This window comes from Patagioenas fasciata, chromosome 5, assembly GCF_037038585.1.
Source record: "Patagioenas fasciata isolate bPatFas1 chromosome 5, bPatFas1.hap1, whole genome shotgun sequence".
Taxonomy (NCBI): domain Eukaryota; kingdom Metazoa; phylum Chordata; class Aves; order Columbiformes; family Columbidae; genus Patagioenas; species Patagioenas fasciata.
In genome coordinates this window covers 16558518-16577034 of record NC_092524.1, presented here as the reverse complement: position 1 = coordinate 16577034, position 18517 = coordinate 16558518, and the positions used below count along the sequence as shown (strand labels likewise).

At 39.7% G+C, this 18517-nt stretch overlaps 2 protein-coding genes across 3 annotated transcripts in view; one reads left to right on the top strand and one right to left on the bottom strand.

Annotated features, from left to right (window-relative positions):
* The window catches only part of TRPM5 (transient receptor potential cation channel subfamily M member 5), a 42467-nt gene that overhangs the window by 8557 nt on the left and 15393 nt on the right, over nucleotides 1–18517 (bottom strand). For both annotated transcript variants that reach the window (XM_065839326.2, XM_071808982.1), the window contains exons 10-19: nucleotides 18031–18381; nucleotides 15474–15605; nucleotides 14198–14321; nucleotides 11165–11310; nucleotides 10282–10394; nucleotides 8820–8915; nucleotides 6177–6435; nucleotides 4753–4871; nucleotides 4084–4216; nucleotides 1419–1593 (exon numbers count right to left, since the gene is read on the bottom strand). In XM_065839326.2, coding sequence (XP_065695398.1) covers nucleotides 1419–1593; nucleotides 4084–4216; nucleotides 4753–4871; nucleotides 6177–6435; nucleotides 8820–8915; nucleotides 10282–10394; nucleotides 11165–11310; nucleotides 14198–14321; nucleotides 15474–15605; nucleotides 18031–18381 — 1648 coding nt within the window. The remainder of the gene's footprint in view (nucleotides 1–1418; nucleotides 1594–4083; nucleotides 4217–4752; nucleotides 4872–6176; nucleotides 6436–8819; nucleotides 8916–10281; nucleotides 10395–11164; nucleotides 11311–14197; nucleotides 14322–15473; nucleotides 15606–18030; nucleotides 18382–18517) is intronic.
* Nucleotides 5923–18517, top strand: part of KCNQ1 (potassium voltage-gated channel subfamily Q member 1) — a 404259-nt gene continuing 391664 nt past the window's right edge. Inside the window, exon 1 of the mRNA XM_071808985.1 lies at nucleotides 5923–6040. Coding sequence (XP_071665086.1) covers nucleotides 5955–6040 — 86 coding nt within the window. The 5' untranslated portion in view covers nucleotides 5923–5954. The remainder of the gene's footprint in view (nucleotides 6041–18517) is intronic.

Here is an 18517-nt window from a genome sequence, read left to right as displayed (position 1 = left end):
TGCAGTCCTCACGCTTGTAGTCTTTTCCACACTGTCATGGATAACCCCACAATCATATTCCTTAACATGCAGTTAAATCAAAGCTCACCACAGCTGGGACTGCTTTCACCAAGTGCATTACCTTGTATTTATCTTCACTGAATTTTATTTGATGATTTAGCACTCATGAGGGTCCTTTGCAACTCTTTGGTGTCAGCTTTAGTCTTTACTACCCAGTAATGTGGTTTCGTCAGCAAATTTTGTCGTCCTCATTACCCATCTCCTTTTCCATATGTTTCATAAAGATGTTAAACAGAATAAGCCCCAGAGGGCCCCAGGACAAATGACTCCCTTCTGGAAGTTACCTGTGTAATTAATTCTTTTTTTCTATATATTTTAACCAGATATTTATCCTTTGGAGTCTCGATAGAGAGAAACATATTTCTAGGGGATGCTACATCTGACCTGTTTCCAAATGAGATTAATCCTAATCCAGAAATACTTTCTTCTCTCCAATTACTTTAATAGAAATAAGAGTGTCTGGTTGTGCTGTGCATGCTTACATCATGGACATTTAAGGTTAACTGAGATAAATCACACCCCTACTCTCTTGTCTCATTCAGACTTTTTTGGCTTTTCTAAGGCCTATGCTTTTTCTTATTAAGCAGAGTGAACTTGAAAGAATGTTTACTGGTTTGCATCGGTCTATAGGATTTTTTTGGTTCCATCCATATTTCCTCAAGCTTGGATCCTACTTCAACATTGCCACTGACATTTAGCACTGAGATTCTGGCTAATGCTGTGGCATTACTTCAGACTTCTCTGGGACATTACCTGTATTTTACCTTCTTACCTATCAGAAATGCTGCCATCTGAAACTTTATGTCCAAGTATTTCCATGTGTTGTGATTATTTTTATGTTGTTTTGTTTGAAATTTTGCACATATGCGATTACTAGCTTTATTTGATTTGGGTAGCTTTACCTCCAGAGTAAATACAAATTCTCTAGAGGAATATTTATTCTAAAACATAAGTGTTTGCTTATGGGCAGAGTTGTACTGCTTTAACACTGTCACATTAAACTACTGCCAAAATGTATGGAGGTGCTATTATTTCAGTTTACACAGGGTTATCTGGGTCTAGGTTCAACTGGACAGAAATGGATTGAAGTGAAAGAAGGTATGCCAGCCTTTAAAACTGCAAATCCTTGTGTGAATATTTCAGACAGCTTGTCTAAATACGGCCAGCCCTTATGCTCTAATGTAATTTCATGCTGCACATTATCTCTTTGCAAATACACTATTTATATCATAGCAATGTGAAAGCTTTGGCCTGTAGGACAAAAAAAAAAAAAGACAATACTGGGAAGGAATTCCAGATTCTAATCGGAAGTGTGCATTCAAAAATGGCCAAGTTAGGGTGGAAAGAAATTTCCTCACTGTCTATTTCATCCAGTGGAATCTGGCCAAATATCTGAAGGTAGGGACGATAAAGCACCCTTCTGAATATCCATTCCACTCGGCTGTCATCGGGATGAAGTAGAGCTTGAGTTGTCACACCGTAGGCAATAAGCCACACGCTCAGGAAAAACAGAAAGAAGAAAACATCCTTCATCTAAAAAAAGAGAGGGAGAGGGAAGAAAAGGAGGAGAGGTGACTGTAATAGTATCATCAGAGAACAGTAGTCTTTCTATATGAAAATGGCCTAAATAATTATGTTTCTTTACAGGCTCATTTAGGCTAAAGGAGGTGGAATAGGACACTGTTCCATGCCCAGAATTCCTCTCTTGACCTTGCTGTTATCGTATTGCTCTTGGCCTGTAATCAGCATTTTACTTTGACAGCTCGTTTTGGTAAAGACATGTTTTAACACTATACTCTTAGTTTGCTGTTTTTCTTTGACAGCTTGTAGATAAAGACATGTTTTAAATTAAAACCGTGCTTTTCAATCATCTAACATTTAAAAATTAAACACATTTTACCTTTTAAGTGAATCTCATTATAAATTTAAAATGCAGATTTTTTGTGAGATCTCGCTACCATCGACTGCTTTACTGTGAATTACAAGAGTTCTGCTGCAGCAGTGAATCCTGGCAACAGCCGGTGCTCACTGATGAATTACTGAACACTGATACAGCAGACACTGCAGGATCAGGTAGCTTCTGTCTTGGGTTTTCAAGCTAAGTAATGCATCTGAGGGACTGTTTTCAGAACTTCCTGCTTTTAAACATTGTGTTTCTCTACAGAAGCAGAAGTAATTGAATCCTAAAACACTTACTTAAAAAAAAAAAAAAAAAAGAAGGTCTAATAAGTATTTCAAGTGCAATAATTTTTCCCTAGTGGAAGAGGAACACTTCATCCTCTTCCCATCTGATCTGACAGAGTTCATTAGGGACTGTAGATACATTTCAGTTAGATTACTGGATTCTGCAGTTACCCAAAAGCATAGACATTTCAGACCTCCAGGGGGTTACTTGGAGTTCTCTTAAGAAAGAAGGTATCTAAGCTAGGCAAGATACAGCTTATGTCTCCCTGACTTTCACCAATCTGTTTTATTTTCTGGATGATTTAAAATTTAGCAATGCTGCAGGACTGTAACTGTGATGTAGTTAAGAGAGAGCGGTTGCAAGTCTGGAAATATTTTTTTCCAGTCTGCAGTCTGTCTGTGAACAGGCATTGTTCTGGCATTGAACTCCCATTTTAGCAGCTACCAGACTTGTTTCAGCACTTCTGCAGCACAACTGAAAAGGAGAAAGACAATAAGAGAATCTTGGATTGCTTCTCTGTTTAAGTAAGGGAAATGATCTTGCTTGAGCCCATTTGATGCACTTTACAAGAAGGTATCATTGACTGAAGTAACTTTCACTGTTCTTTCATTTGTTGTAAGGTTCAACATTGAACTAGTAAAGGTAAGGCATTGGGTTGGCTTGGATGAGGGGAAAAGGAAAGGTTCCATTTTATGGTTTTGTCTAGGCTGCTGTTCATGTTCCCATTTGCATCTTCTTAATCTCCCTGTTATCTCATATGACTTCAGCTGCCAGCACAGTAGACACATCACCATACCTGTTCCGGGCCCTGGTTTAGTTTGGTATGTAGTAAGGAAGGATTAGGAACTGGAGATCTGACTTGTGCTCTTACAGTAAAAGTCTACTAATGCTGTAAGCTAGATAATGTTCAAGAACAAATATTTACTTGCCATTTACCTTTTTGCTACTCCAAGCAAATGTCATGTTAGAGTTCCAGTTATTGCATTTGTAGACAAATCCAAGCAGTTGGTAGTTATGTTTATTCAATGTATAGGCTTGTTTAGACTGTAGGGCTTTTACTGAGCTCTGTTATGAGTCACAAATCAAATATTTGTAGATTCTATAATAGCACTTACAATTAGACGAACTCCTCTTAATCAGTTACCACAAGCTAATTGGCCTAGAGGATTAACATGCCCAAATAAAAAGCTACTTCAACATACCCAAGCACAGTAACTGTATTCCTAATGTCGCATTTCCTGACGGAGAGTGGTAATAAATATAAATCTTTTATCAACATTTTTCAACATATGCTCACAAAGTAGTAATATGTTTTCATTGTAACTTGGAGTTACAAAGTACAAGAATAACTCCTGTGGGGAACTTGCAATTATCCTTTTTTCCAGATTTTTATTTTCACACTACTTGTGAATAACAATCTATTTCCCCAAGCGGGGCAGAGTCATTCAGTAAATGCTGTGCCCTTCTGTAAATGGCCTGTCATCTGTCTGAGGTTTTTGCTCTGAATGCACACAGCTTATAAAGCAGGAGGAACAGCAGTAAGTCAAAGACACTCTACGCTTCATTTGCCAGATCTGAGGATAAATGATCAGGTAAGGTAGAAGGATTAGTAAATTGTGACTAACATTATACTACAGAGCTCTTTGGAAGGATCTATTTCAAACTTATTTCATCTAATGCTCATGATAAAGAAGGGAATGTATTTAAAATTACAAGCCTTAAAAATATAACAATAAAGATAGACTATAAACTGATTTCTTTTGTAAAGAGAAGATTTTATACTCTCCTCAGTTTTTAAGAAAGCACGAGTATTTGCCTGAGAGAGACTGAGCACTCACCATCCTTTCCACAATGATGATCTTTGGTCCAAGTTGTTTGTGAATTGCAAAAATATGTATAAGTCTAAGTGTAAACACCATAAAATCAATGGCAAGTATTGTACGGCCAGCTTGAAAAGTTGAGTTCAGCATCCTGCAGAACGTAAGAAATGAAATATCAGATCTCAGCAAGTACTTGGGAGAAGCATTTTCTCAAATATTATACTCAGTTTTCAGGCATAGCCTAGTTAGGAAAAGGCAAGTGCTCCAGAGCTGTGGTTGCATAAGCAGGTAAAGAGCAATGTAACATAATGTCTGTACATTCATGAGAAATAGCTGGAAGATGGGGGGACAATGTATTCTCTGTCTGGGCTTCAATGAGGTTTTGCTATTTTTTTTTTTTTAAATAAAAATATTATACATTGACTAAAAGTGATTGGCAAAACCAAACAAAAAGCAAAGCTTTCCTGTATATGTGTTTGAATACACCAACATGTATTTTTTTTGATCTCTGGAGCAACTTCTGTGTTTCCACAGAATTTTAGAGGCTTTTATTGCAGAAACATGTTTCAAAGCTTGTAAAAGTAAATGTCATAGCCTCTCCTTTCGTGCCCATGAGACTCTTCTGTCAGCCGACATACATAGCCCTTGCTACTGATGCTGACCACATCACAGGGAACAGATACATACCTGCAGGTTACCCCAATTATGAAGAGGAAGATGGTCACCATATCACATTTATTCCAGTTATCCTCCACATATTGTTTAAATTTTTTCATTAAATTTGTGTCTTCATCTGTATAGAAACTCTGAAAAAGAGAAATAATCATCAATATTGATCTGTTTCCAGTTTCACTATTTCATTGTGAGTTTTAATGTAATACCTGTTCCTTTTTTCTCTTTCATTGCAAAAAACAAAACAAAATTCCTAGTGGATTAGGGAAAAAAAGCTTGAAAACATAAGCTCTGATTACTGTCTTAAAATTCAAAAATTGGATGAAAAAGAAAAAAAAATCAAATATTTTTATTCTTATGATATTAACCTTAAGCATTTTTGAGGCCTGATTTATAATTTTGTCAGCATTCAGACTGTTAAACAATACAATAACTTCCAGTCAAAGTTCAGTTTCTATACATTTCTGTCTAAATACCGGGAACAGATTTGGCTTTTGTATACTGGAATTGTCAGTGAGTGCACATTTGATGATTTCGGCCAAGAGTTGGGTTTCTTAATTGGGTTTTAACCTGGCACTCTTCATGTTTTCCAGGTTTATAATGAAATGTACTTTGATCCAAATATTTTCCATGTCCTCCTCTGGTTATAGCCTTCCTGCATAATTTCAAATAAATGGTAACAAACCGGGATCCCCTGCACTGTCCCTATTTCTTAAATAACGAACACCTATTTGTTCTTCCAGAGTAAATGTTTACAACTGCTTTTTCACATCTGAAGAGGACAGCTTTATGCAGTTGGCAACACACTAGCACCATTGTTCACACATGATCTCGGTTGTTGAGCTGAGGACATTCCAAAACCAGTAACTTGGAGAGTAATGGATAAGTGGGGGTGGGGGGATTGTGGGTTTGTTTTGTTTTTTAAGAAAAGCAAACCAAAAAGAGATCTACTCATGTTTTGAGCATTTTAGGAAAAACACAAATAATCTGAATTCATTTACTCTTTTTTTTTTTTTTTTTTTAAACCATCCCCAGCAGGGAAGACTCTTTTTAAAAGATGTAGAGTTGTCTGATGTGTTTCCAGGTATAGAATGTAACTTCCAATTTACATTATTTGTAGTGGGAGGATTTAGTTCTGGCGAGTGAAATGACAGAGATACTTTGCAAAGTGAAGGACACCTGAATCTTAGCTGCCCCCCTGACTTGGCTACAGCAGGATGGAAAAACAAGAGATGAAGCTCCAGGTGTATATGGTGGAGAAAGAGCTTGCCCCAGGAGAGAGAGGTGGAGTGTTCTGGATAAGGTAAGTTCTGTATTGCTCTTCTGTGCAAAACTGCACTGACACTTGAAAGCTTGCACGGTTATATAGATTGTAAATATATTCAAAATATTGTCTTAAGTTTTACTGTGTTATTACTGAGGTGTTGTACATGACTGACCTGTCGGATTTCTTCCAAGACCAGGGTAAAAACCCAGAAGTAAAGTATAATTTCTTTAGCAGATGGACCCTCAGGTGGAGGTGGTTTAAAGTCCAGTAAAAGGACATAAGTAAACAGAAACAGAAAAGCAAAGTACATTATAACATTCCCCATAAATACAGTTACAGGGGCACTCCAGAATTTTCTCCACCGAGTAAACATGAATGTCGCCCACGCTGTTTTTTCAGAAGGGTTCTGCTTTTCCAATTTACCATTTCCTCTGCAAAACAAAATGAATATAGTCTTGGTGATTATTTTCTAAAATTAGTCCATAGGAACAGACTCAGTGTTATTCCATATCAATCTTCTTGTAAGATTGTAACAGGCAGAAGCTGGGCATAGCAAGGAGGAGGGCTGTAGAAGTCAGTGATCACATTAACATAGCAGAAATATTTCAAGTCAAAAAGAAGATTTTGAAAAGCAAAGTCACATCAGACTTAAATGCGTGTTCTTGTTATTTCAGTTTTGTTATGTTAATTCAATTTGTAACTTCAGTGTGTTCCTGCACATAGTGCAAACACTATGCAAATACACAAGGAGAGCGGGAAATGGGCTAAATTGTTCTAAATAATAGGAAAGTAAATCAAATGGCCAATGCAGTTTCCGAATCAGTTGTTAATTATTTTGGGTCTAAAAATTTCTAGTAATGATTTTATGCAGAAGTTCTTGTTGTTGCTGTGACTTTAAACAATTCCTCTTTTTGACCCAGTCTCAAAAGTGCTGGATCATAGTAAGTGTGTGTTTCTTGACTATCCTTGCTGAAGCCTGAGAGAACTACTGAAGGAATGCTTCAGCCCTTTACGCAACTGTAAGCCTGGCATCTTGCCCTTTATGATTAAATTAAATTGCAGAAAAAGTAATATAGAAGCCTTTTAGCAAAAAACAGTTGGCCTCATACATTATTTATTATTTGAGTATTGTGGAATTATGCAAGTATTTTGGTAACTGAAGGGAAATTTGACCTTTACTTCTACAGTTGTTTTGCTGTGTTTTGGAACATGAAGTGCTATCTATTGGCAATGGAAACTATCCTCTGCAGAAAACGCAAGTTGTCTGAAATTGATAGCAATCTGATCTTAGTGTGGAGCTTTGTTTCCACATAAATTGCACTCCTGTGTAAGCTAGGGATGTTATTGGATCTTTAATTTTTGATTCTGACACTGAGAGGTATGATCTCTAAGGAAGGGTGTGCACACTAGGGTATGTTTTTAAATTTCACCACATAAAGAATAAACAATGACTCTCCACTGGTGTTACCTTCCCCTGACATTCTCGCTAATTATTAAATACATTTATTACAAGGAAAAGTTTCTTCTCACATCCAGTCTCTTCTATGTGCCCGATTCTGTAATACCTCTCAATTTATGACATCATAAGATACATTCCCATGGTAACAGGCTAATACAATAAACAGATAATTGCAGCTTTACCGTAAGATGCTGAAATAGATCTGGGAGAAGAGAGCCTCTTTGTTAAAATAAATTGCTAAGATAATAGCAACTGGAATGCACAATGTAATGACCAAACCACACTTCACTTGGGATATGGAAGTGCTTTATGACATTGCTTACAAATAGCTCCCAAGAGGTAGATGCTTTTACACCTATTTTATAGGTTGGGGAGGGAGAGAGAAGAACTAATTATTTTCTCCAATATACTGGCAGTTAAATGTCAGAGGTAAAATCAGAACCTAATAACTCTGACTTGGTCCAGCACTTCATACTGCAGATGATGCTTCCTCACCATTGTTGTTCATATATTCCTGAAGTTCTCTTTAGATCCTTGAAAAGCATATGCTCAATACAAGTGGCTGTTTAGCACTATTTAGCCATTAAGAGGACTTTGTGCTAATCAAAAGTCTTTCTATCCTGACTTAAGTCCTCATGGCCTCCCAGGGTTTGATGATGAGTATGTGGCAGAGGAATGGGATGGGATTCAGAAGTTTTGAATCACAGATGCATGCATGACCACGAGCAACTGACAAAATCTTTGTGCTCAGTTACATGTTTGCGTAACAGTCCCTCTTTGTCATAACTTTGTTGTTGTACTTCAGGTTCCTCAGGGCCCATCTTTTAAAATGTAAATGAAGAGCACTAGTATGGTGGGAAGACGACTTAATATAAAATTCCCAGGTATTGACATTTGCAAGTACTTCTATTGCTGCCTTTGTGGGAAAGTATGTAGTGATGCACTCAAATAACGTAAGGTTTTGCTGAGAACCTTCTTTCTGCTCAGCTCGGTAATCCGAGAGGGGCTTAGTTCAGAAATCCAATGTGTATCAGGCATAATGAGCTGAAGGGTATCTCGGGAAAAGCTTTCTGATCCCCCAGGTATTAAGCAGGTACCTTGTTCTGGAGAAACTACCTGCTCAGAACAAGTAAAGTTCTGTCTCCTTTTAACAGTGATATATCCCATTTATTTTTTGTATTCCTTTTAGAGAGCAACAACAGCAGTAATCAGAGGGCACAGCACTTTCTGAGGAGTAATGACTTTGGTTGTCCTTCAGCTGCCCCTTAGATTATTAGCTGGTCACTAATCCACAAGAAGTGTTTGTTCTTTGATTGTTGTTGCAAAAGTTGTATTAACTAATGGTTTTAAACATACCTGTCTTCTTCCTTGGAAAAAAACAGAGTCCTCTCTGTAGCTAAACTGTCCAGCTCTCTAAATGGCTCTGGCTCATTCTTTGATTGTTTTTCCTCACTGTAAGGAAATAAACTCATCAGTTGAAAGATGATGGTTAGCAATTTTTCACTACTAAATTTGCATTCAAACAGAACTGCTAGCAGGTACTTATCTTGGACTTGCTCCATGGAGAAGCTACCAAATAACATGTAATCCTTACCTCTGCAAATTCTGTTTATTTATAAGGAGAAGGCTGAAGTCACCCACACGGTTTAGAGAAGTGATAATTGCCATGGTTCACAAAAATGGAGCAGGAGGCTCAGTTTCTTCAAATTACTTAAGATTTGACCAAACCCAAACCCCTTAGTCCTAGGAGACAATACCCAATGTTCTGTTCCTGGTTATTCTTAATAGCAATTAAGAGAGGAAATGCCAGAAACAGTAGGCAACATGATGTCAACTCTTGCATTTTCAGGGAAAGGAGGCAAAAAAATGTCCTCAACAGAACAAATTAGGAAAGGCTTACTTTGTTTATGAATCATAATTTAAACCCTTCCATGAAAACTTTGCCCAAATTTCACATTAAATTACTTGAATTTGTGAATTTGGCTGCCACTATGGCAAGAAGGTCATCTTTGGCAATACTGGCAGAAGGAAAGTCTTAAGTCAGCAGTGCCAAACAGGTGCTCCTCTTGCATTTTAAGCAGCTCAACAGTTCAAAACCATATATTTCATAATAGCATGTCATTCCATAATGCCAGTTCTGATGATTTGTATATGATTCTCACAATACTGGGAGGTTTTCTTAAAGTTTCAGTTTCTGGGTTCTTATGACTGCCTGAGTATCTTGGCCTCCCCTCCCGTTTTTTAAGAAAGCCTGAGATTCTAGCCATCTTCAATGTACCAAAATATTGAAAATTACCAACTCCAAAGCTATGGCTGCATAAGATTAACAAAGAGATCTCATAAGACATCAAAACTGAAAATCTTAATTGATTTCATGTCAGTTCTGTGTTTTTAAGTTTGACTTACGGTTATCAAGACTTGTGGCTGATAAAACTGCTTTGTGATGGCTGTTATTCTAGATAAGATATAGAGGTTTGAACAAGGCATCTCCAAATCTAGAAATAGATGGTGCTATACCTGGAGAAATTCTACATATTACTGTGTAGAATATGGAGCTGCCAGAATTCCAACAGGCTTTTCTGTGGACTGTGCAAAATAGAACTGATCTATGTGAAACCACAGCATTGATCTTTTAAGTGTTAGAATAGGCACTAGCACAGGACACACAAATCACTTCGTCCCCTAGAAAACTTATTTGCAGTCCTTCTGTTGACACTCAGAGGCCGTATTACTGTGAGAGGTTTTGAGTGTGGATACTTTTAATGGCTTATTTTTCATCCCTTACTTATCTCTTGCACCCAAATACTTATGTTTATACCTGAACGATATTAAATTTGTGTAGATTAGCAAAGGACACCAGAATCCACAGATCAACTTCAGAATTTGTGTGCTTGTAGACATGTCTCCCCACCATATTCTTGTCAGGAAGGCCTGAAAGTTAAGAAAACAAGAGATGGCTTTAACATCTCAAAAAAATACATGCAGATGAAATGCACCTATTTTCTGTGGCTTCTAAGACAGTGAATGCTCTGAAAACCTAAGGAGCAGGCACATCTTCAGAGAAAACAGGTGCTCTGCGCGTCCCTCTGCAGATGCTGAGTATGCAGAGTTACGAAGAGGATGGTGGAAAGAAGAGAAAGTCAAATGGGGTTAAGCAATATCTGTAGTACTAAGAAAGTGCAAGTCAGGCACTGGGAACTAAAAGCACCATCACTCTTAATTTAGCTTTGTGTATGTGGACAGAACTCGGGTTGTGAGAGCAAAGCTGAACAGTAATTTGATTTAACTTTTATCAGTGAGCTCTTCCTTGAATCTGAACAAGGAGTTACCTCACATCTTGGAGCAGCTTCATTATGCCTCAGGCAGAATTAAAGTGCTTTCCTGATGCTTCGCTTTCAACAAGGAATGAAGAAAAAGCACAGGACAAAATAAGGGCTAAACCTCCTCAGTGTGCTGTTTTGCAAGCTAACGGGATGAAAGGGTGGGAAAGGGGGGAACTGTGTTTCTTTGTTGAGGATGGGGTTTAACATCCTCTTTGTATGGTACTAGGGAGAGGGAAGAGTCCCTTCTCTGAAGAATATCTCTTTGGGGAATACATTTCATGTGTTTGTTCAGTTGCTGTCCTATCCTCTTCTGTAACCAACATCATGCTTAAATGTCCTGCGGGTAGAGGTAGTGAGAGAAGGGTCTGTAAAACTTACCTGGACACCATCATGTGCAAAGAAAGACTTTGCATCTGCTTCTGTAGCCAGCTGAAGGCAGGTGGTTTTGCTCCAGTACTGATTTTTCCTCACCAACAAAGCAAACGCTCTCTCCTCGCTGTTGTGGTAGCATTCACTGAACAGTTCTGCCAAATGAAGGAAACGTTGACAAACAGATCTTGTAATTTAAAAGAAAAAATAAAAAATGAATGTAGGGCATGTGAGTGATGCACGTAGGGCACAGCCTGGTGGCAGGAAAGCCTGAGCACTGCCAGATGTTCCTTGCTGCACCAGAGAGTTCTGTGAGGCTGAAGTAGCTTAAAAGAGCTAAGAGGAGGCTGGAGGGAGATAAGAATGGTGCTGGACACTAGAATAATTCTCTATGGTTTTATCCATATCTGTACATGTGTTGGGACAGAAGGCAGACTAAATAGATTTGTCTTGGTGAAAAAAATCACTGTAATTTTAAAATTCCTGCTATTTGCAAAATGCTATGGAGTAAATCTCTCAGTACCTCCCTCTCACCTCTTTCTATTGGCATGCTGCCTTCTCAGTCTGGGGCTTCTAATAGTTTCACAGTATCACAGTATGTTTGGGATTGGAAGGGACCTCAAAAGATCATCTAGTCCAATTCCCCTGCTGGAGCAGGAACGCCTAGGTGAGGTCGCACAGGAACATGTCCAGGCGGGCTTTGAATGTCTCCAGGGAAGGAGACTCCACAACCTCCCTGGGCAGCCTGTTCCAGTGCTCTGTTACCCTCACTGAGAAGAAGTTTTTTCTCAAATTTAAGTGGAACCTCTTGTGTTCCAGCTTGATCCCATTACCCCTTGTCCTGTCATTGTTTGCCACTGAGAAGAGCCTGGCGCCATCCTCGTGGCACTCACCCTTTATATATTTATCAACATTAGTAAGGTCACCCCTCAGTCTCCTCTTCTCCAAACTAAAGAGCCCCAGCTCCCTCAGCCTTTCCTCATAAGGGAGATGCTCCACTCCCTTAATCATCTTTGTTCCCCTATACTGGACTCTCTCCAGCAGTTCCCTGTCCTTCTTGAACTGAGGGGCCCAGAACTGGACACAATATTCCAGGTGGGGTCTCACCAGGGCAGAGTAGAAGGGAAGGAGGACCTCTCTCCATCTACTGACCACCCGCCTTCTAATACACCCGAGGATGCCATTGGCCTTCCTGGCCACAAGGGCACAGTGCTGGCTCATGGTCATCCTGTTGTCCACCAGGACCCCCAGGTCCCTTTCCCCTACACTGCTCTCTAATATGTAATTTCCCAACCTATACTGGAACCTGGGGTTGTTCCTGCCCAGATGCAGGAATCTACACTTTCCCTTGTTAAATTTCATCAGGTTATTCCCCGCCCAACTCTCCAGCCTGTCCAGGTCCCGCTGGATGGCAGCACAGCCTTCTGGCGTGTCAGCCACTCCTCCCAGCTTTCTTTTTTTTTCTATTGTTTGACTTGAAGAGAAAAATCTTCTTTCTCAGTGGTTCTACAGACAGCATGAGAAACTTATTGGAAAGATGTCAGTATTTGTTACAGTCCCTCACCTGTAGCTGCCTCATGTGGAGCTTTAGGCAATATCAAGCAAAACTGTATCTATTGGATGATCCTCTGACACTTTGAGGGATGAGTTGCCAAACTGCCCCCACTCTCAATAGACTAAACAAAAAAGCAGCTCAGCTTTGGCTTGTAGCCACCAAATGCTTGGTCTTAAGACATAACTATTTGACATAAAATAATATTAGACTTGGTAGAGTGTGGCATAGTTCTGTTTCCAGGGAAGCTGGTCTTAGAGCTCAGAAACTAGGATAAACAGTCCAAAAAGTCAAGGTTTTCCCATTAGACAAGGTCTGACTTCTTGGGTTGTTTCATCCAGCTGATTCACTTGACTATCTCAATACTTTTCCTAGGCCAGCCTACACCTTGTTATGCTGTGAGGGATGAGGAAAAGCTCAAGTTCACTTATAATAAGCTAATATACAGAATTCTTTTGCAGTTGATGTAGTATTTATCATTCTTCAGGAATGTTCACTCTACTTAATATTGACAGTATTATCCAGGCCAGAAATGAAAACTGAGGATCTGACCTAATACCAAAGCCAAGGAACAGACTTCTGTGTATTGGATTATGGCCCTGTAATTCCCTGACTAAATTACTGGAGCCCTGTGATTAGATGAGAACCTGACTTATTTTTTGTAAATAATCGTGGCCCTGTGAGAAGAGGGGAAAATGTGATCTGTGTATAAATAATGTAGCAGTGTCTGCATGAGCCTTCAGCTGCTTGATATATCAGCTTTAAGGTGGGAGAAGAGCCTTTGCATTTCCACATGTAGTGTACTTTAAAGCCCTCTGTTCACAGCAGTGCTGCCTTTCAGGTATGGATTGGATTGGAGTCAGATCAGCGGAGAAGCTTGTGTGCAGGCATCTGTTTTTAAGCCAGGCAAAGGGGAGATGGCTTGGCGCTCCAGCATTGCAGATGTCTGAGCTTTCTGCTGTAGGGAGGGGCGGCTTCTCTGCTGTGAAGGAAGGCTGAGCCTCGCTCGCAGTTTTGCAGTGCAGTTAGCCCTCTTCTGGGTGAGGTAATCTTGAATTATTTTTAGCAGCAAAGACAAATCTTAAAACTTGTTGTTCTACTGGCCCTTACAGAGCAACCTTGATATTGCAGGAAAACTGTGCTGCTATGAGCCTGGAAGTGTTTTGGTTGTTCTTTCTTGCTCATCACTGTAACACACCCTGTATTATACTAAGATCAGACACTTAAACCACCAGCATATAGCAGGAGAGTAACCTTTTTCCATGCAAACCACGGGCCAGTCTTGGAACACTGATTTTTTTCCAAATGATTGTTTTTTAAGTCCTTCTTCTGTGGTATTTTAATGTTTGGGACTGCCTGTGCTGCAAGGCTTTTAAATTATTCATGACAGTTGACCTTTTGCAACTGAAACAGTATTTTTCACTTGCTTGCCTTCCAGTGGCAGTCACTTCTTAATTTTTTGATGCTGCAAAGAAGGTGCCATTACTTACCAACAGCGAGCTGCTCATACTTGGCCTCTTTCATTATACGTGCAACTTCGGTTTCCGTCTCCAGGCGGGACATCTCTTTAAGGATCTTGCAGGCTGCCAGAGCTGAAGCTACACCCTCCTGACCCTGTAGAATTTAAAGGGGTGCTGTTGTTACCATCTACTGGAAGGCATTTCTGAACTGGGGAGACTTCACTAAGGAACACATCTAACAACAACAAGTCATACATGTCTCCCCTTTGAAGAATCTTCCCTCAAATACAGACTTGAAAATCCAAAATGTCAGTCAAAATGACAGTTCTGGTGATATTTGAGGACTGAAAACCACATATTGATAGTTCCTGTGCCTTATAAGGCTGGAGACTTCAGGGTTTGATTGATCTTAGAGGGGCCTGATTTGGGGTAGCAGTCAAAGACTGAGAGGAGAAGAATGTGTTATAGAACTAGAGCAAAACAGTCTTACTGTGCTAATATACCTTGAACACAGCTGTGCTGAGACCCTGCATAAGGATGCATTGGAAAGGAGGGAGCACAGCTGGCAGAGGCACAACAGTGGCACACAGCAGAGAAACGTGCCTTCTGGTAATGGGGCTCTACAAACACGAGGCCCTGCAAGGTGCAGATGTGTCTGCGTGCACACGCACACACGCTCCCTGGCTGGAGAGCTGTGCTGCAGTTTGTCCCTCCCCGTGGCTCCTCACATGCCAGATGGAGCCGGTCTGGAAACTCAGAGATGGAGCCCAATGGCTGTGTCTGGCTCTGCGCGGGGAGGGAAGCTGCGGCTTTGCGCTCCAGATGCACGAGACAGGGCCTCAGTTGTGGAGGGTTGTAAAACAGGAGCCGATTATGCCAGTTTGAAGCTCAGCGTTCGAGGGGGTGATGCTGTTGTTCCCTATGCATGTAGCACGTAAGCTAAAGATGCTCGATTGCACTGTGCTAGAACCCAAACAATTGACCTATTGTGGAAGGAACAAAACCAGAGACTGCGAGTGGTGAGTTACCAGCAGCAAGGAAGAGAAGGGCCAGCTCTGCAGCTGAGGTTGACCAGCAGCCACTTCATGCTGTGCTGATTTACCCCTGCTCTGCCCTCCCTTGCTCTCAGGCCCTCTGGCCTCTGCTGGCATGAGCCACAAGGAGATGAAAGGCCCTGTAAATGCCACATCTCTTATTTCAGAAACAAACCTGTCTGTCATCTGAGCTGTGAGGCTGAGCAAATAACATCTCATATATTTGAAGCATGCCAATATTTTACCTGAAGCAGCTACAGCGGAAAGCTTACCATAGCCCAGAAATAGTTTGCCATCTTGTGCCGGTTTTGAAGTACTGCCCATACAAACAAATCCCTCCAAGGGTTTTCAGTTTTCTGGTTCATATCCAAAGGCTCAGGTAATCGCTTCATATTCACTTTATCCTGAAATATGGTTTGTAGAAATTCAAACCCGCTTTGCAGTCTCATTCCATACAAATGATGTGATCTAAGCTGCTCCTGGCCTTGCCAGCTACTTCATATTCTTTCGATTTTTCTTTTACTTTTTATTTTCTGTAGGACTGAGAGGTAATTAGCTCATTCTGTATTGAATCAAAGGACCCTTGTGCCCCCGATATAACTCAATATGTGTGAGAATGTCCTGGATGAAACTGTGACTCCATTGAAGTTGATGGTAATGTTCTCATTGACTTTATTAAGGCCACGGTTTCACTGCTGGTGTGTAATATCATACAAGACAAACCTGTGATTAGCTAATCCGAGCTTGCCTTCAGTTATATTGGATTCTGCTCAACTGCCACAGAGGACATGGTTTCAGAGAAAAGGAAACAAAAGGCATTTTATTTCAACAGAAACAAATCTTGCCAAGGCCCTGTACAGGACAAGAATAGAGTATGTCAATGCCCTCCTTTTAGTCTTTCCTTTGAGAAACCTTTCCCTCATGCAGGGAGTATTTTAAGTAGAACACTGCTTGTCCCTTTAGCACTTGATAAAAATCTCTCCAGAGGAAGTATGGCAACTTAGGTCAAGTTCTGAGTTTTAAGTATATTTTTAAACTGCCTTTATATATATTGTGTTATTAATTACAAGCAGCCAGACTGTTGTGTTGTTTGGTTTGGTTTTTTTTTTTTCTATTGAAAAAGTTTTTGTGAGGATATGGTTTTTTAATCGCTTAAACTATGGAACTCTGTTAAAATTATTTTAATGGCATTTTGGGGGTGTTGGTCTGGCTTTTTTTTCCTTCAGTCTCTAGTGAGCTATTTAATCAAATGAATTGCATTGAAAAGCCTGCAGGAGACAAGGGTATCTCAAAAGTCTCATCAGTCTTTGTAACCACTAGTTCCTAACTTGAAATAAGACACACAATTTAGCAGCAGGGACACTGGTGTCCCAGTACATTGACGTTCTTTTGGTTGCCAGTGATAATGGGGTGGCAGCCATGGGAAGAAACTTTTAAAGGAAAAAAGCTAGTAGAGAGAGAGATCTGGTATCTGAATTAGGCCTTATTTACAGCACTTGGCTTTAGCTCACTTATTGCCAAATCCCACAAAATTAAGTGAGATTTTGGGGGAAAATTTTTATTTCTGTAAAATTCATGAGTCTGCAATCTGCTTAATAACTTAAAAGGCATTGCCCCAAATTATCTGTCCTTGTGCTCAAAGAAATCCTGGCTAGATTAAAACTTAGCTTTTCCTACTACTAAGTAATTTAGCTAGGCTTTACCAAACAAAAGTGATTTTAGCTTGAGTGAGTTTTTCATTTTTTAATATATATTTTTAGTTTAAAGAGTTTTAAGATGAAACTAGAACTTGGCAAATACACAAACAAAGGTTTGTTTATTTTGTCTATAACTCTGACCTGAATTAAATTTCTCTGTTCCTCTCTGTTTTGAAATCATGTGTGCAAGCCTATTTGCAATGCTTTTGCAAGAACCTGGGTACTTACAACTTTCAGTATTAAATACAATGTCAAAATGCAAAAATGATGATCTATCTATTGTGCAGTTGTGGACAGTGCATTATAGACATTTCACAGTGGTACCCATCACGTGTTATCCTTGTCATGTGCTGGCCAGAGTGCTTGCCAGGCCCACTTCACACCGCTGTTCCTATGTTTTGGGGTGTGCTCTGTCACTCAATAACAAGACTATAAATGATCTAAAGGCACTGCACATACTTGAATATCTAATTTACTTCTACACAGTATAAATCTGGGAATAGTTTTATGCACAAAGGTTACCATTTTCAGACCTGGGATTGAAAATGGCCATCACCTGCTTCTCTTTCTCCTAGAAAATACTCTTTTAAGTAATTCTTCTTGAAGTTCTATATGAAAAATGCGGACTGTTATTTTTATGTCTAATTACTCTTTACTAAGCATATCTCCTCATATTCTCCATATATCTTTCATGGAATCTGTTCTTACACATGTGAGGGTAACAAGATCAAACTGTTCTCCCCATGCAAGGTGCTAGAAGAAGGAATGGTCTGTGGAAGTTGCACTAGAAGAGTGTGAGATACACGGACCTCTCCAGATCCTCAAATAGAGGCCGTATCTTAGCACTAGTTCAAGGTGGAGTAAAACCTTGCATAAAACCCCATGTGCAGAGGGGGAGAAAGAGGAATCACAACCAGTCTATCTCAGAAATTCCTTTCTTTTCCTTTTTAATTTTGAAATTTAGCTGTAATTTACATTTTAGCTGTAATAATAATGAGCTAGAAAAAAAGGAATGAGAAACTGAAGTGACATCTTCCCTTTCCTTCTCCACCCCCAAAGGCTAGACTTAGTTAAAATTTTTCAAGTTCTCAATTGGAAGGGAGCAGGACTATGATGGAAAGTTGTAACTCACGGATCTCTTCTTGCCTCCATGTCTGAGGTCTTGATAGAAACCTTTGCATGCATCATGGAGAAGATCCTTGAGAACTCTAGAGACTTCACCAAGAGTGAAGAGTGGACAGATCTCCTTCTGCTCCTTATGCTGTTGACCAGTGAGCCCTGCCAAGGTCAGCTTGCTTTCTTCATGTTTCTTCAGTAGAAGTTCATAGAGGAGACATTTCTGAGAAATGGAACAGTAGAGTCTCTGCAGACGACTGTATGTCAGGAATTCAGATATGTTAGCCCCATTGTCAATAAATAATTTTACGAATTCTGGTTTGTCATTGACCAGAGCATCCATCATCACTTCCTCCAGGTCGCAGGACTCGATTGATGAAGGGAAGAAGGAAGAGGGTAAAAAAAAAAAAAAAAAAAAAGAAAAAGAAGAAAAAAAAGTTTTTTGGGGTAATCATGGACGGATGAGGAGGGAGGTAAGATTTAACATGAGGACAAGCACATTT